Below are 27960 nucleotides of genomic sequence, written 5' to 3' on the forward strand. Positions count from 1 at the left end.
TTGGAAATTTATATTCATTAAATAAAAGTTTAATAAAGACCCATCACAGTGCGTGAATAGTTTATTCTTGGCCATGAAGAAATGCAGTATTCATTTAATACCTGAGGATGTTACGTTTTAGAAGCTTGACCAGCCTTGTTGTTGCTGTTTTTAGCAATATCAACTATCTTTCTCTTTATAAAGAATTTTCCCTTTGGAGTCTTCACTGGCTTGAGTCAATCCAATGGTTGTACCAAGCCTCTTATACCTAATAAGCTGATTAGCAGACTTTGGAATTGGGAGCGGCCCTGCTATGTTTTCTCTTCACATATGAATGTCTGTATGTGCAGTGTCATTAATAGAGGCAGCAATAAATCTTTGTTGGCTCAGAATCCTTATCTAAACACCCTGGGCATTTGGGCTAGGCTTTTTATCTTCTGGGTGGAGTTGCTTAGAATGTGTTGTTCATCCCCACATTTAATGATGATGAGAGAGGAAGTTTTTAAATTTTTATTTATTTATTTTTTTTGAGAGGCAGAGAGGCACACAGACAGTGAGAGATAAAGACAGCTCTCATCCATTGTTCACGCCACAAATGCCTGCAATGGAACTGGGCTGAAACCGGAAGTCAGGAGTTCAATCCAGGTCTCCCATGTGTGTGGCATGATCCCAAATACTTTCGTCTCCCAGGGCACACATTAGCAGAAGGTTGGAATCAAGAGCAGAGCCAAGAGCCAAATGCGCAGGCACTCTGGTATGGGAAGCAGGTGTCTTAACCACAAGACCAAATGCCCTCCCCAGCTATTACTCTTAGAATAATCTATCTATTGTAGAATCCCAAACACAGACAACCGCGTAGTTCTGTGAAAGCTGTTTTTCTTTTTAGCTTTTAGCTGAGGAAGCTGAGCACCAACTGACATGACTTTGCCCAGGTTAGTCAAGGCAGGCACAATAGTAAGCTAGGTAGTTCGCTCCCATCATGTTGCAGTGTAACCTCAGGCAAGTCATTTAACCTGTCCACGCCCTCAGTTTCCTTGTCTCTAAAAAGAAGGGATAAGAATAGCAGGCCTGGGTCTGTTGGTAGGACAGTCTGAGTTAACGCATGCATAGTGCCTGCTCGGCGTATCACAAGCACCGTGCCACTTTGTTTTTTGGTATGACTCTTAACTTCTACACAAAGTGCATTTCTGTGCGACTCAGGGTGGTTCAGTAGAAGAAACATGGACTGTGGGACCTTGGTTCAAACATTGGAATGGCCCACATCTGCGCAGACCTGAGGTAAGGGCGCGTGATAGGCTATTGGGGGAGTTGTAATGCTACAGCAGCAAAAGTGAGGGGCAGTGGAGAGGGAGAAAGGGAGGTATGCAGGGCAGTACATCGCCTGGCTGGCTGTAGCCACTCAAGAAAAGCAGCCGGGGCCCCTGCTGTGGCACACTGGGTAAAGCTGCTGCCTGCAGTGCCGGCATCCCATATGGGCACTGGTTCAAGTCCCGGCTGCTCCACTTCCATTCCAGCTCTCTGCTATGGCCTGGGAAAGCAGTAGAAGATGACCCAAGTTCTTGGGCCCCTGTACTTGCATGGGAGATCCGGAGGAAGCTCCTGGCTCCCAGCTTTGGATTGGTGCAGCTCTGGCCATTGCAGCCATCTGGGGCAGTGAACCATTGGTTGGAAGACCTCTCTCTCTCTCTGCCTCTGCCTCTCTGTAACCTTGACTTTCAAGTAAACAAATAAAATCTTTTAAAGAAAGAGAAAAAGAAAAAGAAAAAAAGCAGCCAGCCACCAGCCATGTAGGCTGCTTCCAGATTGGCTGTGTGGCACTCATGTGCTTAGCACAGCAGGTGAGGGTAGAGGTGAGGGGAGCATGCACCTGCTTCCTCCTTAACTCACCCCGGACTTCTAGGTGCCCACCCTAACTTTCCCCTGCCCCAGCTCCTTGGGAAGCAAGAGTTCACTTCCTCTGGATGCACACGCCAGGATGAGCGAATGCCCCTGTGGCCCTATTCAAGGGTCAGTGGAGTGTCGGTGTTGGACCACGTACCTTGGGGGCTGTTTGGAGTCCCTGCCCTCACCCAGGAGGAGGCTGAGAAGGCTGGTGGCATCAGGAGAAGAGGTGAGAGTAGCTGTGACTGGGGATCTCCACTGAGCAGAGGCCAGGGTAGTAGGCAGGGTGAGTGTATTGGTGTGGCCCCCACATTGAAACCACTCTGCCCGCTCACAACTGTGCAGCACCAGTAGACTCCTGTGACCCCGTATCCTCAATTCTAGAGTGCGGGTGCTGTGGGGACTAGAAATGGTATGTGCAGTGTTCCTTTCAGTGGTTGGCCCAGAGCCAGGCACTCAAGAAATGACAGATAATATTTTCCCAACAGCCAATATTTAAAATAGATGTCATTTTCTCTTAACACTTGTATCTGCTCTGGAAACAAAGTTTGAATTCAAAATTTGACTTAGATAAGCCCTGGAGCAGCTGGTACACTGTAAGCATCACTGTGGGTGATTAAGTCATGCCAGAGGACAGAAATCTTAGAGTTTTTTTTTTTTTAAATAAGCCATGTTTAGTAAGTTCCCTTTAGTAAATGTTCCTTTTTTTGAAAGAATTACAGAGAGAGGTAGAGACAGAGAGAGAGGGGTCTTCTATCCATTGGTTCACTCCCCAGTTGGCCGCACTAGCCAGAGCTGATCTGAAGCCTGGAGCTTCTTCCAGGTCTCCCACATGGGTGCAGGGGCCCAAGGACTTGGGCCATCCTCCACTGCTTTCCCAGATGCATTAGCAGGGAGCTGGATCAGAAGTGGAGCAACTGGGACTTGAACCCGTGCCCATATGGGATGCTGGCATTGCAGGCTGGGACTTTAACCTGCTGCAACATAGCACCAGCCTCTAGATGTTTGCTTTTAAAAGGCCATCCGAGGAGGATTTAGGGAATATCATGAGAATGGAGAAATGATACACATCCTCAAAAAGGTTGAATTCTATACTAATTCAGTATTGGGTGGTGACACACCTGGCTAGAAGGTTGTATCCATTGGAAATGAGGGCATCTCATGGGACTGATATGTGCTTTCATGTCATAAAACTGCCTTGGTTTTCTTGGCTTAGTATTTTTTAAAATGGTTTTTATTTATTTGAGAGGCAGAGTTACAGAGAGAAGGTGAGACAAAGAGAGAGGTCTTCCACTCCCCACATGGCCGCAATGGCTGGAGCTGGGCTGATCCAAAGCCAGGGGACAGGAGCCTCCTTGGGGTCTTCCATGTGGATGCAGGGGCCCAAGCACTTGGACCATTATCCACTGCCTTCTCAGGTACATCAGTAGGGAGCTGGATCGGAAGTAGAGCAGCCAGGACTTGAACCAGCTCCCATATGGGGTATTGGCACTGCAGGTGGAGGCTTAGCCTACTATACCACAGCACCGGCCCCTTGGCTTACTATTAAAAATGGCCATGAGGGATCATTATCACAGGTATCCTATTAACATACCATCCTAGTTCACATTAGTTAATAGCAGAGATTATGGGCATTTTAAGAACTATGTAAATATTTTTGCTTTCCAATAATGTTTTTGTTTTTAGCTAGGGAAAAAGAGGATATGACTTCCAGCTCATGTTTGGTGGGCACAGTTAATCCAGATTATTAGACACCCACCTCGGGGAGAAGAGCAGCATGGGAGTTAGGCCAGAAGGAGGGTTTGAGCAAAAGCAGAAGAATAAGTAAGGGGAAGCTTGCGGGGCTCCAGTGGCCCTGAGATCCAATGAGCCATGGAGCACAGAGGAGAACAGCATTTGGGAGTCAAACTCCTGTCTCTTAGAACCACATGTGACAGCAAGCTGGGCTCATAGGCTGGGCAGCAGAAGGGGCTGTGTGAATCCACATGACAGCATCTCCTTATCCTGGCACAGGTGGAACAGGTGTGTGACTTTAGGGTTCAGCCAGAGCTGGGCCCAGAGCTGGCGTAGTGACTTTTCTGGTTCTGTCACTGTAGCCTGCCTCATGATCTATAAAGTGGGAATAATGATAGTTCCCCTCAAGAAATTTGTGTTGTGAGGGTTACCTGGCTTGCTGTGCCAAAAGCCCTTTGCAAAAGCTGGTGCCCTAAGCTTCAATGGCAGGCTGCCCTAGTCGCTGTAGTGACTTTGGAAGATTCTTATCTGGAGTGCTCCTCTCGAAGGTTCTTCCAAGCAGAAGGCTTTGGCAGCTGAGAGTGTAGTATGAGGGAAGGACCTTAACCTCGTGGCCTTCACTGGGGAACCTGCAGGTCAGGGCTTCCTCTGAGGACAGCTCACTGATCAAATCACTGAACAGCTGTTTGCTGAGCAGGTGCCTAGCTAAGTGCATAGGTGTCTGAGTGAGCAGGCAAGGATCCAACCCTCTCCCCAGGTGGGCATGTCGGCACCTCAGCACGTGACTGCAGCTTGGTGGACAGGACTCCCTAACCCAGATCTTGAGGGGACAGCCATGAGCCTATGAAAATATATGCAAACTGAGGTGCTTGGGTACATTTGTTTTCTGGGAGGGTTAGGGTTCATGGATTTTGTCAGAGTCGCAAAGGGGACTGGATGCTAGAGGGAACAGAGTAACCATAGTGGAAAAAATGGAAGAGTGCTGTGTGGGTGCATAGGAAGAACGGCCTCGCCCGTCGGGGAGAGCAGGGACTGCGGCCTGGCCGAGGTGCCGGGAGAAGCAGCGGCATTAACTGGTTCGTGTCTTCCTCCGTGGGTTTTCAGAGGAAGTCTTACTCCACAGCTGGTGAGATGGGGTCTAGGAAGTTCAGGACCCATTGAATGGGAAAGCCCCAGTCTGAGTAGCTCAGCCAGGAGGACCACTGCTGAACGGCGTGTTTGGGGAGCTAAGTACGACATGAGAGTCCGGACACTTCCAGCCTTGTGTGGCAGCCCTGAAACGCTGACAAGGAAAGAGGTCTCTTCAGATCTCGGTTTCAGGGGGTCACCTTCAATGAAAGGTGATACTAGTGACCCAGATTGCCTGTGCCCGCAGATGTGTGTCCGTGATCACACGTGCTCCTCACAGCCTCGTAAGACAGAGACACCAGCGGCTCTATTGCATTTTACAGAGGGGACGCTAGTCCTGTTCACACCGAGAGTTAAAGGTGGAATGACCCAAGTCTTCTCACCTCTCCCCTGTTCCACTAATGCCCAGTTGTCTGCTCCAAGTACGGAATAGGCCCTCCACTGATACTGGGGGAAAGTCATGTTCTTTCTTTAAAAAATTGAAACATGTAAATAAATGTCAGGAAGGTTTTCTAATGTGTAATTTCCAGAAAATATACAGTCTACAATGTAAAATATGGCAACATTATTTACTTTATTCAAAGCTAAACTTAAAAAAAAATGTTATCCAAGGCTTAGCATATCACTGGCAGTTGAAACTATATTCATGACTGTTGTGCTTCAGGGAGCATCAGGTCGGTTCCAGAGGAGGAATTTGGGTGCAGTGTGTTTTGAGGGATTGTATAGCATGGATCCTCCAGTTGGTTCCATCATTATGAAAAATGTGTAAACAAGAAATCCCCATTAATCAGTTGAGCTTCAAACAGTCTAATCATCATTCATTCCACATCCATACATTATGTTACTGTTTTGACTTATAAAGCCATTGTGTTCATTTCTCCTGGTAAGCATAAATAATATACAGAAATAATATAGGAGAATTTTGCATATTATTCTAGAAAAGGAAACAAGAAGCAAGCCACAATTACCTTCACACAATGAATATTGGGGTTTTGTTGTTTCCATTTAAGTTGTCTATCTGAGGCAGATATAAAGTGAGGAGTAAAAGTCTCTTGGTGACACCCGCTGTCCCCACCTCTGGTTCTACCACTGGTTTGTTAAGTAGCTGGACTTTGGAGTCAGATTAACCAAGGTCAGGTGCAGCTCCATCACTTCCCAACCATGTGACCCCAGGCCACGTTCTGTAATTCATTAGCTTTTATCTCTTTGTACAGCGTCTGGTGTGTGGCACATATTCAACAAATAGTATCTAATGTTAATATTTATATTAATATCAATAATTATAATTGACACTTTTGGTGTTTTTTGGCCAAGGGAATGTTTATGTATATATAATCTGTGAAAGAAGGTGTCTCCTTTTTTATGTTCTCCTTCCCAGTCTTGATGAAAATTGAGATCAAATGCTTCAGATTTCTCTGTTTCATCACTGAATAGCTGGTTGTCACTGGATATTCCCAGCAAAGATACTTAATTCCAGTATCAAAGCAAAGATGGGGAAACCCTTATTTTCTTCCTGGATAGAGATGCAAATAGAAGGAAAACACAGCTGCTTGTAACTCTTCCTGGGCACCATCTCTCCTTGGTACGGAAAGAGATAATGATCTTACAGTATAATTTTATAATGCGGTAATAAAATCAATGGCATTATTTCAAATGTAAATGTTGAAGGCCTTATCCCTTTGCTGGTTAAGATAAGCTGTAACTGTGGCAGCTGCTCACACCCCCCCCCCCCCCGGTTATAGATTATATTAGATGGAAAAAACCAGTTTGACTAATCAATGAAGATTTGGCAGCATAGGCGCATGGATGGCCTGAGAGCTTGATGGGCAAAAGCAACTCCAGCAGCACAGCTGTTGATCAGAAGTCAACACAGAGCCGTGGGAAGGACACGGGTGAAGGCGCTGTTGGAAAACTAACTCGATTCAGCGTCCATCGTTTGGGGGTGAACTTTTCACAGCAGCGTGAACAAATACACAAATCCTTTGGGTCCACTGAAGTTCCATGTGATCTTAGAAGATGCTGCAAACCGTAAAAATAAAAGGCAAAGCAGAAGTTCAGGAAGCTGTGAGGATTTGTTGTTTCCAGAATTATGATGACTGTGGATTGCTAGGATCCCTTGCAAAGCATGCTGTTTAAGGTGGAGGTCATCTCTTGTTGTCACAGAACTTAAACATTTTATATGTATAAATATAAATAAAATATTGATTCACATTTATAGACAAATATATAAAATTAATATGTTATTTATATATAAATATACATAAACTATTAAATATTGAGTTACCATTTATAGACATTCAAGCATTTAAAACGAAGTCAGTAATTATGAACCTCGTTAACCCAGTCCATGGTGACTTAAAGTCAGACTAATCTACTTAATAAGCTCAACAATGGCCCAAGTCGAGTGACCTTGGACATGTTGCTTAACTAAATCTCTCAGAGTAATTATACCTACCAGGTAGTGTCTACTGGGAGTATTAAGTTATATAATTTTGCTAAAATTACGCTTGGCACATAATAAACACTTGGTAAAGGTTCTTTAATTTCTATTCTCACTCATCCTTAAGTTTTTCACAGATTAGTATGCTTATTTTCTCTCTATCTGATGTAATTATTTTTGCTTGATTCAGGGATTCAGTAATTCTTATCTAGATTATCTTACAAAGTGTTGATTAGTCTCTGTGTATGTTGAAATTAACATAGCTTTTTTAACATAAGCACTAACGGCTTTAGATATAACCTATGTTTTTCTTTGCTCTGCTCAGGAGGTTGGCAATGTTATCCGTAAGCTATTTAATCAGTTAAAAAACCCAGATCTCTTAAAATTAACAAGCAGAGATGATATGATGTAATTTCTTGTTCCTTATGTCATTTCTGCTAAAATTTTCATTGCCTTATATTTTAAATAAAGCAAAACCTGGCTCATGTTTGGAATATAAATGTTTCTTGAGTTAGGAGGAATGGAAATAAATATTTTAATTGTCGTTCCAGGCAACTACGCTTCAGTGGAGGCTGAATAGACCCCAATTAAATCATCCAGATTATAAAACATTCTGTCATTTGCTTCTCTTATTCAAATACAAAAACTATTTGTATTAGGGCAGGTGTTTAGCTTAGCAGTTAAAACACCAGTTAAGACACTCTTATCCCATGTCTTCCCATATCAGAGGGCCTGGGTTTAGTTTCCAGATGGGCCTGTAATTCTAGCTTCCTGTTAATGCAGACCCTGGGAGGCAGTGGTCATAACTGAAGTGGTTGAGTTTCTACAACCCATCTGGAAGGCCTGGATTGAGTTCCTGGCTCTTGGCTGTGAGCATTTGTGGAGTGAACCAGCAGATGGGAGCTCTCTCTCTCTCCCTCCTTCCTTCCCTCCCTCTGATCTTTCTGTCTCAATACATAAACCAACAAACAAAACCTGACTTGGATTAATTTCTTGCAATAGGAGAAGAATTAAAGTAATTAAATTATAAGAGGAGGTTGAACAATTTTATGGTAACTTTTAACTTCAGTCAGGGTCTTCATGTTAGGGACCTTAGCATGAAATAACTCAATCTATTTAATTAACAGACGAAGAAACCAAGACTCTGAGCGTTTAAATGGCTTCATGTAGTGGAGACTGAGCTGCAGAGGAATTCATTTTCAGTTCTTCCTGTTAGAGTTAGTTCTCTTCCAGAGCGTCCGCTCATCTGCAGAAAATGACTGCGAGAAGTCTGTGGTAGAGCATGGAGGCTTTGGGTAAAAGAAGTCTGGATTCAAATCCCTGCTTGACCACTTAACTAGATCCATGGCCTTGGGCATATTGTCCCAAGTATTTGTCCCATTACTTAATATCTTTGTGTCCCAGTTTTCTTATGTATAAAGAAGCAATTGATAAACTCATGTTCAGAATAGAAATAATACATTCTCATAACTTTATTATTAAGCAGTCAATGTCCTTTAGCTAGTACAATAACATATATAGGTGAATAAAGACCTGTATTTTGCTACTAGTAGGGCACAATTTAGCTTCAAGCTTTCTTCTAGCCAACATGGAGAAGGAAACATGATTGATTAAATAATTCATAGGGAAGTTGGATGCATTAATTATATATATGTGGAGAAACCAAAATTGCCTTCCTTTACCCCACTACTCTTTTTTTAAGATTTATTTATTTATTTGAAAGTCAGAGTTACAGAGAGGCAGAGGCAGAGAGAGAAGTCTTCCATCAGCCGGTTCACTCCCCAAATGGCCACAACGGCCAGAGCTGTGCTGATCTGAAACCAGGAGCCAGGAGTTCCTGCTAGGTCTCCCATGTGGTTGTAGGGGCCCAAGGACCTGGGCCATCTTCTACCGCTTTCCCAGGCCATAGCGGAGAGCTGGATCGGAAGTGGAGCAGCCAGGACTGGAACCGGCGCCCACATAGGATGCTGGCACTGCACACAGTGGCTTTACCTGCTATAGTACAGTGCCGCCCCTAACCTTTGTCTTTGATTTTGAAACAAGGTCACTTGCTACCTGCTGCAACTTTCTTATTTTTAGACACTTTGCTGCCCAAACTTGCCTGAGGCTGTGTTTTAGCATTCCCCTCCAGCCACCCCAGTGTCATGATAGCACCTGAAGGCAAGAGCTCAGCTAAGTGTCTTCCCCTCCGTACAGTCCACTCTCAAGTAGCCCAGGACCTTGGAAGAGGCCAAGGGTAGACCTGGAGTGTGGAACTTACTTTGCTTATCCAAGTCAGGCACCGTTAATCACAGGGGCAGCCCTGTTCATCTTCACATTTTCATCCATTGCCTCTCTCACGTGGTTGGTGCTCAGTTAATGTTTGCAATTTCCAGTAATAAATGAACACATGCAGAAGACTTACTGATTTGTATGAGAGCCCTTCCGTTTTAGGGCCTGGTTGTAACTGTGAGATTATTTCTCTATCAGGCAATTCAGACTTTTCATCCAGCTCCAATGTCGGTGCTCAAGGCTTAAATCTCAGTACTTTAAATGAAAAATAACATCTATATGAATTCTTCTTTCCTGGGTACTGATGTGCAGCGACTTGTGTTATTAAATGTCGGAATGAAATAGAACCAGTGTTCTGTTAAAAAAAAAAAAAAAAAAGGAGAGTTGTGTAAGTCCAGTGCCTCAGGTATCTTTTGAAACAGGTATATTAATTTCCTTTCAAAACACGTATGTCATTTTATGTGTATATCATCATGTAAAGTCATGGATAAAACCTCAGATCTCAAAAAGGTCATATACACTTAGCTTGAGATATCACTTCCAGAGCAAATGCAAAAAAGCTACACTATTATAAAAAGCATTTCTAAATCTGCGTGTTTAGATATGTGAAATACCCTTAATTTTAGGAAATATTTAAAGTTTTTTATTTTACTTGGTATTCTTTCTTTCCATGTATTTATCACAGCTAAGAATCAGTTTCTTGGCCTGTGCCGTGGCTCAATAGGCTAATCCTCCGCCTTGCGGCGCCGTCACCCAGGTTCTAGTCCCGGTCGGGGTGCCGGATTCTGTCCCGGTTGCCCCTCTTCCAGGCCAGCTCTCTGCTGTGGCCCAGGAGTGCAGTGGAGGATAGCCCAAGTGCTTGGGCCCTGCACCCGCATGGGAGACCAGGAGAAGCACCTGGCTCCTGCCATCGGATCAGCACGATGGACCGGCCGCAGTGCACCGGCCGTGGCGGCCATTGGAGGGTGAACCAACGGCAAAAGGAAGACCTTTCTCTCTGTCTCTCTCTCACTGTCCACTCTGCCTGTCAAATAAATAAATAAATAAAAACGAATCAGTTTCTTTCCTCTGAATAAGCATTTTAAAGCAATCTCCCTTGAATCTCTCCTCACTTTTTCAAGTTCATAAAATGGGATGAAAGAATACTTGGCATGTATTCAATGTGGTGTTTACTTTTCTTTCTTACTCATTGTTATTTCGCCCCTTTTAACTTACAAGCTAGGAATCCTCAAATTGTTAAGGAGGAAAGTCAATTAAAAGGTGGATTGGAGTAACTGGGGCTCATGTGGGGCTGGTTGACTTGTTGTTTCATTGCTGTGTGTAAGCCTGGATTCAAATTGTGTGATTGGGTTTTATTTGACCAATGTAATAAGACTTTGGAACTCTGTTCTGCTTTCTCAGCCCCTCTGCATTTACTGTGTCTGAAGTTAACATGTCACTGAAAAACGAGCCGCGGGTGAACACCTCTGCACTGCAGAAAATCGCTGCTGACATGAGCAATTTGATAGAGAATCTGGACTCGCGGGAGCTCCACTTCGAGGGAGAGGAGGTGGAGTGCGACTTAGCTCCCAGCGATCCCAAGACACAGGGAGGTAAAGACTGATGGTGTTCATCAGGGTGGTTGGCAGAGCACAGATCTGAAGTAACCAGCGAATGACTCCTGTTCCTTGTGGATATTGTAACCCTGGACCGAGATCATCTCCTAAGAGACAGGAGACAATCAATCATTGTGTTTTTTATTTTTTGAAGATTTATTTTATTTATTTGAAAGACAGAGTTACAGAGAGAGGTAGAGCCAAAGAGAGAGGTCTTCCATCCGCTGGTTCATTCCTCAAATGACTGCAATGGCCAGAGCAGAGCTGATCCAAAGCCAGGAGCTTCTTCTGGGTCTCCCATGCGGGTGCAGGGGCCCAAGGACTTGGGCCATCTTCTACTGCTTTCCCAGGCATTGCAGAGAGCTGGATCAGAAGTAGAGCAGCTGGGACTCGAACCGGTGCCCACATGGGATGCTGGCACTGCAGGTCAGGGCTTTAACCTGCTGTGCCACAGTGCCAGTCCCTAAATCATTGTTTTAAAATGTTATGATTCTTAAAGGTCACCTATAAAAGGCAAGGGATGCTACCACTTTGTTTGCGTATTGAAACCACTTTGTTTGCGTCTTCATTTTTTAGGGAACATCCCGTTCTCTGCGATTTATAACACTCAAGGATTTAAAGAGCCCAACATTCAGACGTACCTCTCTGGCTGTCCCATCAAAGCGCAGGTTCTGGAAGTGGAGCGCTTCACCTCTACAACAAGGGTCAGGCACTGGTGGCCTCACCTTTTTGTTCTTGTCAATGTTGATCCGCTGATGCCTTGACTCTCCTTGTACTTCCTCTGAGCTACAACTTTGGTTTTGAGGTTCTGTTTCTTTGTCACTTGCAAGTTTTCACCACCTCCCTGGTTTTTATGACTTCCCATTTAGTTTTTTTTTTTTTTTAAATTTTATTTGAAGTATACAAACCATGCATTTCATATATACAGATTTAGGAACGTAGAGAATCTTTCCACCCTACCCTCCCTCCTTCCACCGTGCCCAGCCTTTGCCTTCTTTGGCCTGCCAGCTGTAACATTGACAGGCAGCAGCATGTAGGGGTTCAGTGCCTGACTTAATTCCTGTCTTTGCTTTGTAATCCTGAACAAGTTATTTAACATGCATTTTTCTCAGCTTCCTCATCTAAATAATGTGTATAACAGCCCTTACTTTATAGGTCTGTAGAAGGATTAAATCATAACAATGCAAGGTGTCCTGCTTACACTATACAGGTGTACCCTGTGTGTTCACTACTGCTGCAGTTTTCTTCTACCTTCCCTTTCTGAACACCTCAGGGCAGCCGGGTGGTAAAGACAAGGCTAGACCTTGGACTAAACGGCAGAAAGAGGAGCGAAGGCAGTTGTGGCATCTGTGAAGCACAAAGGGGATAAAATATTGCTGCTTGCACTCATCACCTCCACTTCCCTCTCTCCTCTGCTGATTGCCTGTTCACTGCTTATGCCTATGAACTGCCTCCCCACAACAGCTAATTATGGCCATCACTCATTGTCTCCTTTGCCTGGATCTGAGTTTGATGTGTGTGTGTGTGTCTGTATCTATATCTATATCTGTATGTGTGTATGTGTGTATGTATATATCTATCTATCTCTCTGTACGTGTATGTGCATGAAATGGATAAGACTTGTAGGAGTTTGTCTTTGGTGTGATTCAGAGTTTGTCTTAAGTAATTTGTCAGATGAACTTTTAATTACTATTTCTGTAAGCAGACATTATTGAAAAACATTGCTGATATACATGCACTTCCATGTTGCTTGTTAATTGTTCATGGAGCACTTTGGGCACTTTTTTGTTATCTAAATAACAAATCATTTTTATCTATTACTCTAGGTGCCAGGTGTCAATCTTTACACCATTGAATTGACACATGGGGAATTTAAATGGCAGGTTAAGAGGAAATTCAAGCACTTCCAAGAATTCCACAGGGAGTTGGTCAAGTACAAAGCCTTCATCCGAATCCCCATTCCCACCAGAAGGTAACCCTGTCAGAATGAATTATAGTCATACCAGTATGCAAGTTGGGTGTAAAGTATACTTCAGTCCTTTTATTGGTTAGCTAGTCCACTGTTTGTAGATAGTCTCAATTAAATAGGCTTTTATAGAAGTAAGCAAAAGAAATCATAAGTCCTAATCAATAATCTAATCTAATCAATGCTTTCCTTGTGGGTTTTAGACACACATTTAGAAGACAGAATGTCAAAGGGGAGGAGCCTCGGAATATGCCCAGATTGCCCCAGTCATCTGAAAATGCGATGAGAGAAGAACAGTTCTTGGGAAGGCGGGTAAGTCGCCTCCCTCTCCTGTGGTTGTGGATGTGATTTTGCCGCATCGTGGAAGCCCAGCGTCTGTGAGAGGTCGAGGGCGAGGGCACATGGCTGCACTTCCCCTGCCCAGGCTGGCTCACCATCCCTTCCTCCCCAAGCCATAGTGGCATTTCCCCAGAAAAGAGTGTTTGTCAGCTGTCACTTTAGGAAGAAGCTCCGCCCCTGCTGGAGCCTGCCCGGGCTTGTTGTGAGTCCAACATGGAGCTCCTCCCTGTGAGATTTGAGGTCTATTCTTTAAAGTAACCCACACTTTTGCATACAATGATTTCAGCATTTCTAGTAGCTTCACATGGGGTAGCTGGGTGTGAGAAGAGTGGGAGGGATGTGCGCCTGCACAGCCTGAGGACAGGAGACACAGGGAGAGGGACACTCCTGCCAGCTCCACTCTAGGTGATGTCGGAATTTGGCTCCCTAAAATATATACAGAATGTGGTCACTTAAAGCTCCCCAAAAGTCCCATCTGGGGTGCCACATATGTTATCGGAATTTGAGGTGCTATATGATATCACCATATGCTTATTAATAAGTTCCCCATATTAATAAGCCCATGGGGGTTCTTGCCTAATATTCAGAGAAGAATTCTGCATACTGGCATAAATGAATGAGGCAGCATGGTACATTTTAAGCTCTTATTTAGTGCGAAAGATGCATAGGAGAGTGAGGGCTTTATCTAAGACAGAGGGGTAGATCTGGGTTCATACTGAGTACCAGGAACCAGCCACATGGAAGAGCAACTAAGTCAGGAAGCATGGAGCAGGTGGCCCGAAGGCCATGTATCCTAGAGGCTCAGGGCTGCAGCCAGACCCTTACTGGCAAGAGGCCAGGGAAAGGAAGGAAAAGGGAAAAGGCTGGATACACCGTGTCCCAGGCTTTTAATCCACTTTCAGAAGGGAGTGGCTAATTAACCTGATTGGCCAGTGGGTGCTCAGGTGTGGCCAGGTAGGGGGTGAGGTCACACAGGGGCGTGGTGAAGGCGTGGTCTTCCAGCTCACATACCTGATCAGTTTTAACCTTATGCATGTCTACTTCGTTGGGAGTGCTGCCGCGTACAGAGGACCCTTTTTATTTTGTTAAACTAGGAGATGACTGACAGTTCTGTTTTGTGATCTGAAATTTTATATTCTGTGGTGGATGTTTGGTTTCTCCTTTGTAGTTGTCATCTTGTTTGAAATCGTTTTAGGGGTCTAGACTACACATTTTCCATGATACCTAGACATATATAGTTTGGGGTTGCTGTGTCCAACTAAAAAATGGTTCCAGCTACTAACACTTAGTGGTGTAGTGAAAAGGTACTGAATTTTTGTATCATGATCAGTGCAATTGCACCACTGCCCCACGCCTATATCATCGACCACCCCACATACATTTCGACATATTTGACATCAGAGTACATCTTTCTAGAAAGTTCTTTTCTTTTTATTAACTCTTCCCCTTTTTTCTTGAAAAGCTATTTAAAAATTGCAGTTTATCTTTCAATAAATTCAGCATTAGCAATGAAAAAAATGTGCAGGTCTTTGGTAAAATCAGCAAATGTGTTTTTTTTTTTTTTTTTTTTTTGTCAGGCAGAGTGGACAGTGAGAGAGAGAAACAGAGAGAAAGTCTTCCTTTTGCCATTGGTTCACCCTCCAGTGGCCGCCGCGGCTGGTGCACTGCGGCGGGTGCACCATGCTGATCCGATGGCAGGAGCCAGGTGCTTCTCCTGGTCTCCCATGCGGGTGCAGGGCCCAAGCACTTGGGCCATCCTCCACTGCACTCCTGGGCCACAGCAGAGAGCTGGCCTGGAAGAGGAGCAACCGGGACAGAATCCAGTGCCCCGACTAGGGCTAGAACCCAGTGTGCCGGTGCCGCAAGGCGGAGGATTAGCCTAGTGAGCCGCGGCGCCGGCCATAATCAGCAAGTGTTTTAAAACTACCTACTGGGGCAAGCCCTGCTCTGACAGCTGTGGAGGACAAAGATGGGTAGCTCAGGACCTGTCAGAGCTGATAGGAGACCTCAGCTTGCGGAAAGTTAAATAAGAAGGAGAGATTTAAGTAGTAGCTCAAGAGAGCAATGGAAATAACATCTTAATGCTATTTAGCATTTTTTGCCAAGTAATAATATGAATAAATAATTGAATAGCTTATAGAAGTTAAAATGAAACAATGATCTCATCATTGTCACTGTTTAAATTTTTCTATAGATACGACCATATTAACTATTACCTCTTTGCATTTCAGAAACAACTAGAAGATTATTTGACAAAGATACTGAAAATGCCCATGTATAAAAATTATCATGCCACAGTAAGTACCAGTCAGTGATTTAAATTTGGGGTTAATTTATAAAATAGTAAATTGTCAGCTAAATTTTGGGTCATTTTATTAAGTTCTTAGGTCTGCATCTGTATTATTCCTTGAATTATAATAAATGAATACAAAATTGGTTTGACAGCAAGGAGCCAGTTTGGGCTGATAGGATGCTGTTTTAAAAATATTGAATTGGGGGCCAGCACTGTGGCGAGGTGGGTAAGGATGCCGCCTGCTGTGCCGGCATCCCATGTGGGCTCTGGTTAGAGTCCCTGCTGCTCCACTTCCGATCCAGCTCTCTGCTATGGGAAAGCAGTGGAAGATGGCCCAAGTCCTTGGGCCCTTGTACCTGTATGGGAGACCTGGAGGAGGCTCCTGGCTTTGGATCGGCGCAGCTCCAGCCATTGAGGCCATCTGGGGAGTGCACCAGCGGATGGAAGACCTCTCTTTCTGTCTCTGCCTCTTCCTCTCTGTAATTCTGACTTTCAAGTAAATTACTAAAATCTTTAAAAAATAAAAAATAAAATATTGAATAGAACTCAATATGTCTATCATAACAGATATAAACAGATAGTTGAAATGCTACCATAGGCTAGATTATCTAGCACCTCAGGCTTATAGAATAATGCCGAAAAGCATTTGTAATGTCTAAGAAGACTGTTTCGTGAGTCAGGAAAACAGTTGAGTGGAGTTGAACACCCACAGAGTGTACACAGTGAAGTGAGATTGCTGTTGGACTGGCCTGTGATGCCTGTGAAACACTTTTCTTTTCATGCGAAAAGCTGGGGAAAAAGAAAACTCTAGAGAAACCCAAGAAAAGAGGAAAGCTGGAAAGCTGGTGGGACTTAGAAGGAGCTACAGGGATATTTTGGGAGGCACATAGGCAGTGAGGCAGAGGGAGTGGGCTTTATGTTCTCAGCCAACAGTGAGCTCTGCCCTCTCAAGGCTCTGGATGGTGGGGTGTCTTTTTTTTTTTTTTTGGTAAAGATTTATTTTATTTATTTGAAAGAGTTACAGAGGGAGGGAAAGGGAGGGAGAAAGAGAGAGAGATATATATTAATCTTCAATCTGATGGTTCACTCTCTAAATGGACGCAGTGGTTGGGCTGTGCCATGCCAAAGCCAGGAGCCAGGAGCTTCTTCTGGGTTTCCCATGTGGGTGCAGGAGCCCAGGCACTTGGGCCATCTTCTGCTGCTTTGCCTGGCACATTAGCAGGCAGCTGGATTGGAAGTGGAGCAGCCGGGACTTCCCCTGTAGGACATCCTTAAAGGGTCAGCCTCCAGTTCTCCACAACTCTAGATAGCTGTCATGCATTGCAGTGTTCTACGTGTGTCTGTGTCTGCATAACCAGCATTGCTGTGGGCAGTGTGCACGTGTAGATGATTACATGCAGAATGCAAGACTAGGTACGGGTGTGCCTTGACCTCTGGTTTAGAGAATGCCATATATGCATGTATACACTGAAGCCCTCTGTGTGAGGAGACAAAGCCTTGATGCTGTGCTGCTCAGTGGCAGAAGCTGGCAGCAGTCCACACATACATCCAGCTGGTGCCCTTTATACACACACAGCTGCTGTGGGCTGGCCAAGCCAGGGCTCACTTTCTGCAACAGCTTGCAGTGGGATGTTCAGTGAGCCTGATGGAGCTTCTATGGCTGTACAATCCTGGAGAAATGTCTTCCCATGGAAATCAGCAATTTGAGTTCAACCGGAGGAGCTCAAGAGCAGGATGACGGGAAGGGCTCTTCCCTTGTAGATCCAGGTGCATGGATCTCGCAGTAGCATCATGGCTGGGGCTGTTCTGCTGTGAGAGCTTAGAGATGCTGCCTCCTCCTGTGGTCTCTGAAGTCAGACCTGCTCTTTTCTCAGAACTACTCAGCTGCAGACTAGTGTCCACATGCAATAGTCTTCCATTTAATGTCTTTTTCTGCCTGTTTGTGACTTAACTTTTATTATTATTATTTGGCTTTAAAACAGTACTTTGCTGAGTTCAAGCATCTATTTCCATGTGTATTACTACATTTTAGACTCTAATCTTGATTAATGATTGTTTATTTATTAATTTTTAAAATTCATCTATTTGAGAGAGAAAGAGATACAGACAAAGATCTTCCACTCACTAGTTCACTAATGGCTGGAGCTGGGCCAAAACCAAAAGCCAGGCACGTAGAACTCAACCCAGGTCTCATATGTGGGTGGCACGTATCCTCCTAATTGAGCTATCTACTTCCTCCTGGAGTAAGCATTGGCATGAACTAGAATCAGGAGTCAGCCAGGAATCAAACCCAGGCACTCTGATATGAGACATGGGGCATCCTAGCTGCTGGGCTAGATGTCTGCCCCTCAGTGCTTTTTTTTTTTTTTAAAGATTTATTTGTTTATTTTAAAGGCAGAGTTACAGAGAGGCAGAGGCGGTGGTTGTGGGGAGAGAGAGAGAGATTGAGGTCTACAATCCACTGGCTCACTCCCCAGATGGTTGCAATGGGCGGAGCTGTGCCAATCTGAAGCCAGAAGACAGAAGCTTCTTCCAGATCTTCCATGCAGGTGCAGGGGTCCGGAGACCTGGGCCATCCTTCACTGCTTTCCCAGGCTATGGCAGAAAGCTGGATTGGAAGTGGAGCAGCCGGGATTCCAACCGGCACCCATATGAGATGCTGGCACTGCAGGCCACAGTGCCAGCTCCCTGCCCCTCAGTTTTTAAAATGTTCATTTTTTTAAAAAAGAGGTATTTATTTGAAAGGCAGAGTTACAGAGAGGCAGAGAAGAGAGAGAGAGAGAGAGAGAGAGAGAGAGTGAGAGAGAGAGAGATGTCTTCCATCTGTTGGTTCACTGCCCAGAAGGCTGCAACAGCCGGAGCTGCACTGATCTCAATCTAGAGCCAGGATCCAGGAGCTTCTTCTGGGTCTCTCATGTGGGTGCAGAGGCCCAAGAACTTGGGCCATCTTCTGCTTTCCCAGGCCATAGCAGAGAGCTGGATTGGAAGTGGAGCAGTGGAACTCGAACCTGCACCCATATGGGATGCTGGCACTGCAAGCAGTGGCTTTACCTGCTACGCCACAGCACTGGACGCTAAAAGGTTCATTTTAATTGTTTTTCCAGTCATAAAAATTTTTTTCTAGTTATGCCATACTGTATTTAAAAACCTGGCATGCCTTATACAGAGTTCTTTTAGAAGAGAAAAGACTCGTAACTACTGGTTATGTTACCCTCTCATTTCTTTCTTGTTTTTCAAAAAAAATTATTTAAGAAGTAGAAAGACACACACATACACACACTGACACACACACAGAGCGAGAGAAAGAGAGAGAGAAATCTCCATCCATTGGATTATTCCTGAAATGCCCACAGCAGCTGGGGCAGGAACTCAGTCCAGGTCTCCACATAGGTGGCAAGGACCCAGTTACTCGAGCCTCGCCTCTATTTCTGATGGCCCTTGAGATTATTCCCTCCAACAGCTGAATTCGACAAAATGATAAAAGCATAGGACACAATTTGATGTACATCAATTCTCTAATATTTTACTTTCATGCTAAATGTAATGTGACAAAGATTAGATTTACAGGCCCTCAGGTCGTTTTTGTGACATTAGGTTAACATCTGTGTGCTTTTGATAATTATGAGAAACATTCAAAATATAAAAGCATATTAAAAGAAAAGTTCATACACACACGTATAGTAAGATTCTGCTATGTAAGTGTAAAACATACCTACTGTAAGTTAATTTGGGTTCCTGATAGAATCATGAATCAGGCAAGGTCAAGGGGCTGGACTGGACATAACCTTTAACTGCAGGACCATCCAGATTTGAAACTTTAGCAAGTGGCTCAGGTGATTTTATCATTGAGTGAATTTGAGAACTGAAGTAGAATTCCATGACCAGTTTAGAAGTGTCTTGGTGTGGCTGGTGCTGTGGTGTAGCAGGTAAAGCTGCCACCTGGAATGCCAGTATCCCATATGGATGCTCCACTTCCGATCCACCCTGGCTTCCAATCCAACTTTCTTCTGTGGCCTGGGAAAGCAACGGAGAATGGCCCAAGTAATTGGGCCCCTGAACCCGTGGGGAAGACCTGGATGAAGCTCCTGGCGTTGGTTTGGCTTAGTCCTGGCCATTGTGCCATCGTTGCCATTTGGGGAGTGAACCAGCTAATGGATGATCTCTCTCTCTCTGCCTCTGCCTTTTCAAATAAAACCAAAAACCAAACTAAACAAACAAAAAACCCTTAAGATTAAAATCTCAAAGTAGGACAAAATGCACAATTTCCAGGAGAAGGCCCTAAACAGTTAGAGTTTAACTCTTGTGACTCAGATTCCTTATCTCCAACGTGGTGATTAACTTGAAATCTTGAATGAAACATCCCACAGATCAATAACACTGAGCTCACTGCTTGCTTGTTTTGTAGGGTGAGTAGCTTTAACTTGAGGGGAAGGGTAGGTCAAGGACAAGCAAGAGCTGTACTGACTTGAATAGCTGTGTCAAGTTGTGGGACGTGTTCTGTTCTGTTGATTCTTGGAGAGAGGAGAAGGAGTACTTAGCTCTTCATCCAACCTCCCTGTTTTCTGCATACATTAGATGTCTTTGCTGCCTCTACCCGTGCTAAGTGTTTTCCCTGGAAGGCAGCCTTTCCTGGAGGAGGTGAGCTTCCCGCTTACCCTCACGACACAGTTGCCCAACTCTGCTCTCCTCTTCCTTGCATCAGGTGATTTCCTTTTGACCAGCTGCTTGGATTTTTGCTGCCCAACGAATGACATGGGGCTTGGAAAGTCACTCTCCCCTAGAATACAAAAATGAGTGAGAAGAGCAGAACTGCCTGTTTGCCAAGTAATTTCCAGGGTTTGTTGCTACCCCCTAGGGTTTGTTTCTTATCTCTTGGCATGGAAACATTTCTGTTACTCTTTCTCTAACTTTTTCTGCATTCAGTTGCCAAGTCACATTGATTTTTTTTTCTTTTTTTTTTTGAGGGCCAAGAGTATTATTTACCTACACTTTTCACAGGTTAGAACAAAACCAGAAAGGTATCAATTAGTACTTTACTCAAGAGGTCAATAGGATATGCTCTGAGGAGTATTATTAGGCTAATTTGATTTTTAAATACTTCTTCCTGAGAGTCACCTTCCTAAATGCAGAATGGAATTATGATCACTGAAGATTTATTGTGAAATTCAGGCAGCACAATCTTTGTTCAATTTCATATTTTATTATTAGGTTTTGCCTGTCATTTTTTAAAAATTTATTTATTTATTTATTTATTTAACAGGCAGAGTGGACAGTGAGAGAGAGAGAGACAGAGAGAAAGGTCTTCCTTTGCCATTGGTTCACCCTCCAATGGCACCGTGCTGATCTGAACCCAGGAGCCAGGTGCTTCTCCTGGTCTCCCATGGGGTGCAGGGCCCAAGCACTTGGGCCAAACTCCACTGCACTCCCTGGCCACAGCAGAGAGCTGGCCTGGAAGAGGGGCAACCGGGACAGAATCCGGCGCCCCGACCTGGACTAGAACCTGGTGTGCCGGCGCCGCAAGGTGGAGGATTAGCCTGTTGAGCCACAGTGCCGGCTTGCCTGTCATTTTACCTTGACTTTAGGGCTGGGAAGTTCCTTCTCGAAATCCCTCTTTAGTCAGACTTTACTAATCCTTTAGTATAAAGTAGCGTTCATGTTACTATGAAACCTTTGATGGTCTACATTGGTGATGTATGATTTTTATTTCCATAAATTTAGCAATTTTGTACTGATACTGTAGTGTTATGTTTTCTGAATTATTTCAGGGAATTTTTTGTTGTTAGTTATTTGATGATAAGAGTTATGTATTAGAAAACTTGCTTCTTTGATTTTTGTTTTCATTTCCTATTCTTCCGCTCATTCTGTAACTTTGCATACAGTAATTACACCTCTGAAGCAGATTCATCAAATGTAAACAGGGATTGACATTCCTCTTCTAACGTTTTATCTTTGTTTAGAAATAAAATGAAAGGTTGTGGTTTAAAGTTTTGAAATGTTTTGGATTTTATGTATGGTTGACAGTCTGAGTGTCATTTCTAATAGCCCATGGGTTGCTACATTTTCCAATTAGAATACATTGCCACAAATCAGATTTATAAAAATGCATTGTACTAAATCTCATGTTGTATAGAGTAAAATAAATTTTAAAACCTTGAGTTTTTAAAATAATTATTATTTCTAAAATTGCTATGTGTTGCCCCCACTACTCTGTAACTACACTCACGTGTCCCTGCTCTGGTCCTTCACACAGAATTTTGCCGAGATGGAGTGTTTTCCATGTGTGACTTCCTCTGTCTGCTTCCTGATGCTGGAGAATGTCTGTTCCCCTTTTTTCCATCAAGTTTGTTATTGACATGCTCCAAAGAAGGTTGCTACATCTGGACTTAACTGTTGGCTGCTTTAAAACAAAATCTATAAATCATGAACAATGCAATGTCTAACTCCAGTTGATTCAGGAATGGCTTGAGATAAAACCCGTATATACGGGAAACATTACGTTCTGCTGATTCCTTTTTCCCTCTGTGCCTTCACATTTGCATCTAGCCCTTCCCTAGCCAGTATATACAGTGGACTCCATTCGAATAGAAGACATGGTAGATAACTGTTTGCTTTTGTAGCTTAATTTTCAGATTGATTTGGCCTAACTTGATTTTTAATCTATCGCTTGCTAGTTGTACAAACTTGGACAACTGAATTTCTCAAACCAGGGGTTGGTGAACTGTATCAAATTGAGCAGACCACCTGTTTTCATGTATTCATGAGCTAAGATGAGCTTTTGTTTTTAGTGGTGAAAAAACTGAAAATACTATAATATTTTGTGCCATATGTAAATTCTGTTCATATTTTATAGCTATAAAGTCTTATTGGACACAGCCACATTATTTGATTTATGCATCATCTGTGGCTGTGTTCATACTACAATGGAGGAGTGGAGCCTGTATGGCTCACAAACTCCAAAATACTTATTGTCTGGTTCTTTGCCAAAAAACTGTCCATGTATGCTATAAATCACAATTTCCTTTTCTATATAATGGGAAAGTGGCACCTACTTCTAAAAGGTTTTAGATAGTGCACGGAAAATGCTCAACTCAGTGTCAACACACAACACACACTCAGTAAATGTTAGCCACAGCTGTTGATATTATAATAGGTATAGCTGTCAGTCATCTAGTAATCTATGTAGTGAAGGTGGGCCTAGAATTCTCTTTCTTTGAACTCATTAAAAATAATTTTTTGTTATGCCTGGTGTTCACATGTCTCCCCAGTCTCTTGGCAACCTAGCTTGCTGTATCATTTTCCATGACCTTTTCCATCTTACTCACTGTAGCCCAGCTGTGCATTGTATCTCCTTCTTACACCTTCTGTTCTGTTCTCCTCTTCATGTCTTATTTCTACATGCCAAATCTGGTCCATCTTGCAGAACCGTCACCAACATCACACTTATCATGCACTCTTAGTATTTTCTGCACACATACTGCCAAAGTTCTTCCTCCCATAACAAAAACAAACACAAAAAAGTATTGGATGAAGCTCTCTGTGACTTTGTTGAACATTTTGTCTCTGTATCATAGGGTATGTATCACTTTATTGGTTGTGTTAACTGCTTACATGCTTCTCAACAGCACTTCAGAGTAACTGTGTTTATTGACCTGCACAGTCCACGGAGTACCAGTGTTTATGCATGCCAGTATCTCATACACATTCTTAATGCATAAATTTCATTTGTTTGCTTTCTAACGTGTGAATTTTTTTCTTGTTTTCAGACAGAATTCCTTGATATAAGCCAGTTGTCTTTCATCCATGATTTGGGACCAAAGGGCATGTAAGTTTCAGTACTGGACCTTGAGAAAGAAGTATGAAAAGCCACTAAGCATTAATATTTGATTTAGTGGCATGCCATGGTGATGGGACCTCCTGGCTTTCCTGCTAGCTTTTCTCCTCAATAGAATTAGGGCAACTGGGGGAATCTACTTACCTAAAAGAGGATATCTTTTACAGTGAACAGTGATAGCAATTAGTTTACTGTCATGTACCTACTGCCCAGATTCCCGCTAAACCAGCAGGGGAGTGTTCAATACTCAAGGAACTTTGATGTGTGTGAAAATGCTCTCAATGTCAAATAAAGAAGGTCCTTTCTTCTAATAATTTATAAAAGTTAACTATTTGTCACTAATCTTAATGACTTTAAAAATAATACTGTGTAAATAGATGATGTGTAACACATGGAAGCTTAATGATTATTTTTCTTCACAATATTAGAGATTGATAACATAAAGAGTTTAAATTTTAATTTTAGATCTTTAAATGCATTGTTGGCAGTTGTTTATTTAAAAATCTCTTTTGTTCAATCATTACTGTTTCAAAATTAAGAGATTACTACTTTCAAAGCTAGTCTCTGTGGAAGTAGCAATAGCTTACTATGTGTACTTTGCTTTACCACTTTGGGCATGGTTTGGTTGCTAGAACTATATATGAAGCCCTAGAATCTGTGGGTGAGCCCCACCATGGTCTCAGTGGCTGTTGAACCATCTCTGCACAGGATCTTCTTAGGTGTTCACAATGACTGGGGGAGCACTTAGCATTTAGAGCCAGGCACTAGGATGCTAATGCAAAGCACAGTTATGCTGCCTCAGATGCCTAAAGAGCTCTATGTGGCCACAATGTTTTCAAGGTTAGCCATTATAGAATTCAGCCTAACAAATACGACGCTGAACTAGTTGACGGTGAAGGAGGAAAAAGTAGGGAGGAAAATCGTACGTGGACAACTTCATTTGGTACGCAGTTATTAAGCCTGTACAAGCTCTATTGGAGCTGGGACTCTGGCTACGCTGGGTTAATTCGCTGTTTCTTTCAGAGAAGGCATGATAATGAAAAGATCTGGAGGGCACAGAATACCAGGTCTGAATTGCTGTGGGCATGGACGAGCTTGCTACCGCTGGTCAAAAAGGTAGGCTTGGGGATTTTCCTGCGTGTGTTTGTGTTAGTACACTGGCTGTTGAGCGGTATTTTTGCATACCAGGCTTAAATGATAAATCCTGTAGAAACCATGGTAGAGCACATCTTAAATTATATTTTGAAAATCTAAGTTACAGTATGTACTTAAGCAGTTTACCCAATATGGGACTTGTTGGCAGAGGATGCAAATTAATATCCAGAAGAACTCAGTGGACATGGTATTCAGCAGTGTGGCCACCAAGGACTATGCAGAGATGGCCAGTAAGCAGAGAAGATGACAGCATTACAAGCCACCAGGGAAGTGTAGATCAAATCCACAGTGAGGTACAACTTCCTATCCAATGGGATGGCTGTAATTAAAAAGATGGACAATAGCAAATGTTGGTGAGGGTGTAGAGAAATTGGAACCCTCAGCTATTGCTGGTGGAAATGTAAAATGGTATAGCCACTTTGCAAACAGTCTGGTATTTTTTTCACATTGTTAAATATGGAGTGACCCTATGCTCCCCAAATTCCAGTTCTAGGTATTCACCCAAGAGAACTTAAAAAAAAAAAAAAGGTCTGTTCCAAAACTTATCACAGCTGCATTATTTATGATAACCTAAAAAGTAGAAACAACTCAAATGCCCATAAATTGATAAATGGCTGAACAAAATATGGTATTTCCATATAGTAGAGTATTCTTTTTGAGGTGATGAAAATTTTCTGAAATTAGATGGTAGCAGTGGTTGCCAATTTTGTGAATGTGCTAAAAACTGTGGAATTGTAATTTTTATGGGTATCTGAATTACATCTGAATCAAAATTTAAAATTTTAATGAAAAGGGTAATGAAGAACTGATGTGTGCTACCATACAGATGAAACATCCTAAGTGAACAAAGCCAGATACAAAAGCAGCTTCTTAGAGGCTTCCATGTTTAGAGTAGACAAACCTGAAGGCAAGGAAGTAAATAGGTTTCCAGGATTATTTTTGCTAATTAACTTCTGCTAATGGATGTAGAATTGGGAGGGGAGATAATGAGAATATTCTAGAATTAGTGGTGATGTTGCACTACTTTTGAAATATGCTGAAAACCACTTAACTGTATACTTAAAAACATAAAAGGAAAAATTGAACAGATTTCTAAGATGATAATATTAGACTTTCATTTGTGAAAAATGTATATTATGATAAGTATGATATATTTAGAGGACTTAAATTTCATATTTTATTTCTGCCCAAGTAAAGTTTCCTTGAGGGGCGGTATTTTTTAAATTTTGCACATCATAGACAATAGCTGTTTGTCCTAATGATAATGCACTGGAATTGAAAAAAATATTAATGACACCATTAAGAAATCAGATAGCAATATTTTTTATCTACATAAGAATATTTTATATTCTCCAACTGTAAAATAAATGTACTCATGTAAATAATGGAATTGAACTATGTGTATATTCAAGTATATAAAATTAATAGTAGTGTCTACTTTTAAACATATTTATTTAAAATACACTGCCGATTAGAAATACGATTGTTACTATTGATTTGAACCCCGGGAACTTGTTCTGTTGGCGACTAAGAATGTGGCCAATGAACAAGCAGCCGAGAATGCGATCTTAGCACCATTTATTGGAAAAAGTGAAGAGACAGAAATTGCTATACCTGATGGACCATGCGGGCATCTCAGTAAAGGACTAGGAGCCCAGTCTGCACTCAGACCCGGGTTTTCAAGGGCCTGAATATGCTTCCTGAGTACACGTCCCTTGTTTCTTCTCCCCTCCTCCCTCTTCTGGGAAAGTCTGGGTGGAGAATTTGGGGGTATGGAATTCCCCTAAATAAACAATACGGGCCATCAGGGTTCTTACTATTGGAGAGGCGCGTGACTCCCTCGGTCCAGGAGGGCCAGCTGCCGCCCTCCCTCAGTTCAGTGAGTTCCCTTCGGTAAAGGACAGGCAAGGACACCTTGGGCTGGGGGAGACAGACGAGGCTGGGTCTGGCTTTCAGCACTTGTTTCCTCGTTCCGTTGCACATGAATCTGTTTTCCTTAAAACTCCGCATTTTCCTTGACCCCTCTTACACACATAGGCTAATGTCTGCCGTAGCGGCATTAACACCAGTAAGGTACTAGACTTGGGAAGGATGGAGGAAATCACAAGGGCCTTCCGACCCTTATCGGAAGATCAAACTTAAAGAAAGTGAAATTTTCTGTTAGAACATATTGAGCAAAAAGGGAGGTAATATACTCAAAAAAGCACTCACTTTGATATAAACCTCTAACTGGCATAAACTCAGGTGCAAATGATATTGAGGAAATTGAGAGACTCCGTTTGCGCTATCTTGTCAGCCCAAGTTGTACAGAACCCGGAATACTCAGGCCAGATGCCAAGTAGGGGGAGTTTCAGACTTTACCCTTCAGCACTCGGGACTCTTTACCCAGAGCCCCTGCGTGCAGAGCAGCCTGGGAGCCTCTGCAGCCCCAGGAGCAGCCGAGAGCTGTCAGGAGTCCAGCTCTCACCCCCCTCAGTTGGCACGATGCTCCCTGTGCGTGCGAGCAGGCTCATGGCTCTCTTGTCCATTATAAAGAGTGTGAGGGTACATCCTTTATGGCGCTCTTCCTTGCTGTCCATCCTGGCACTGCCTCCCTACGAAGTGCCTTTGTCTCACACTTTAACGTTTGGGGCAACTGACCCTAAGGCTTCTACTCAGGTTGTGTTCTAGCTGCTGGGAAGACAGTGGTGAATAGGACAAAGCCCCTGCCCCACAGAGCTCTGAGTATATGCAGGAAATGCAGGCAGAAATCGGCTGGCAAGTCTATATCGTATGTCAATAAGAGCATTGAAGGAGAAAAAAGGCTGTGATATAGTGAGGGTTTGGGGACATGCAGAGGGGGACTTTAGTAGCTCCGGGACTCAAGGAAAAGCTCCCTGAAGAAGTGACTTTGGAGTTACAGCCTCTGTGAGAAGCAGAGGCCAGGGACAGTGGGCAGGACTGTTATATAAAAGAACTATGCTTCTCTTTATTTAACCTTGGTTACGTCATGCTTCAACCAGGACAACCTAAAAAGATACGATCCTGCCCGAAATGAAATGTGTCATCATTTTAAGTTGTGTAAATCTTCCTGTGCAGATTAAAGCTGTGGCTCCATATTAATAAGTATTTCCTGAGTCATATCTGTGGGATTTAAAATATCAGAAATCACATATAGATGATAAAGTGTAACTGACAAAATTAGTTTAGAAAGTTTCTCACAGAAGAAGACTACTGGTGTCTAAATGGGAGTTACTTTTAAAGGTGACACTTGTTCATACTTTAGAAAAATATTTTTGAGAGGTAGAAGAGATGAGCAGAGAGAGGAGAGAGAGAGAGAGAGACTTATAGAATGTTCTGGTTGGCTAG

The 27960-nt window shown here is 43.1% G+C and overlaps 1 protein-coding gene across 3 annotated transcripts in view; it reads left to right on the forward strand.

The window, feature by feature from the left end:
- PLD1 (phospholipase D1) overlaps window positions 1–27960 on the forward strand; it is a 237617-nt gene that overhangs the window by 81925 nt on the left and 127732 nt on the right. For all 3 annotated transcript variants that reach the window (XM_062211829.1, XM_062211841.1, XM_062211835.1), the window contains 7 exons: window positions 10835–11025; window positions 11605–11732; window positions 12855–13000; window positions 13198–13306; window positions 15565–15630; window positions 23390–23448; window positions 24481–24573. In XM_062211829.1, coding sequence (XP_062067813.1) covers window positions 10866–11025; window positions 11605–11732; window positions 12855–13000; window positions 13198–13306; window positions 15565–15630; window positions 23390–23448; window positions 24481–24573 — 761 coding nt within the window. In that variant the 5' untranslated portion in view covers window positions 10835–10865. The remainder of the gene's footprint in view (window positions 1–10834; window positions 11026–11604; window positions 11733–12854; window positions 13001–13197; window positions 13307–15564; window positions 15631–23389; window positions 23449–24480; window positions 24574–27960) is intronic.

This window comes from Lepus europaeus, chromosome 2 (assembly GCF_033115175.1).
Source record: "Lepus europaeus isolate LE1 chromosome 2, mLepTim1.pri, whole genome shotgun sequence".
Lineage (NCBI taxonomy): Eukaryota > Metazoa > Chordata > Mammalia > Lagomorpha > Leporidae > Lepus > Lepus europaeus.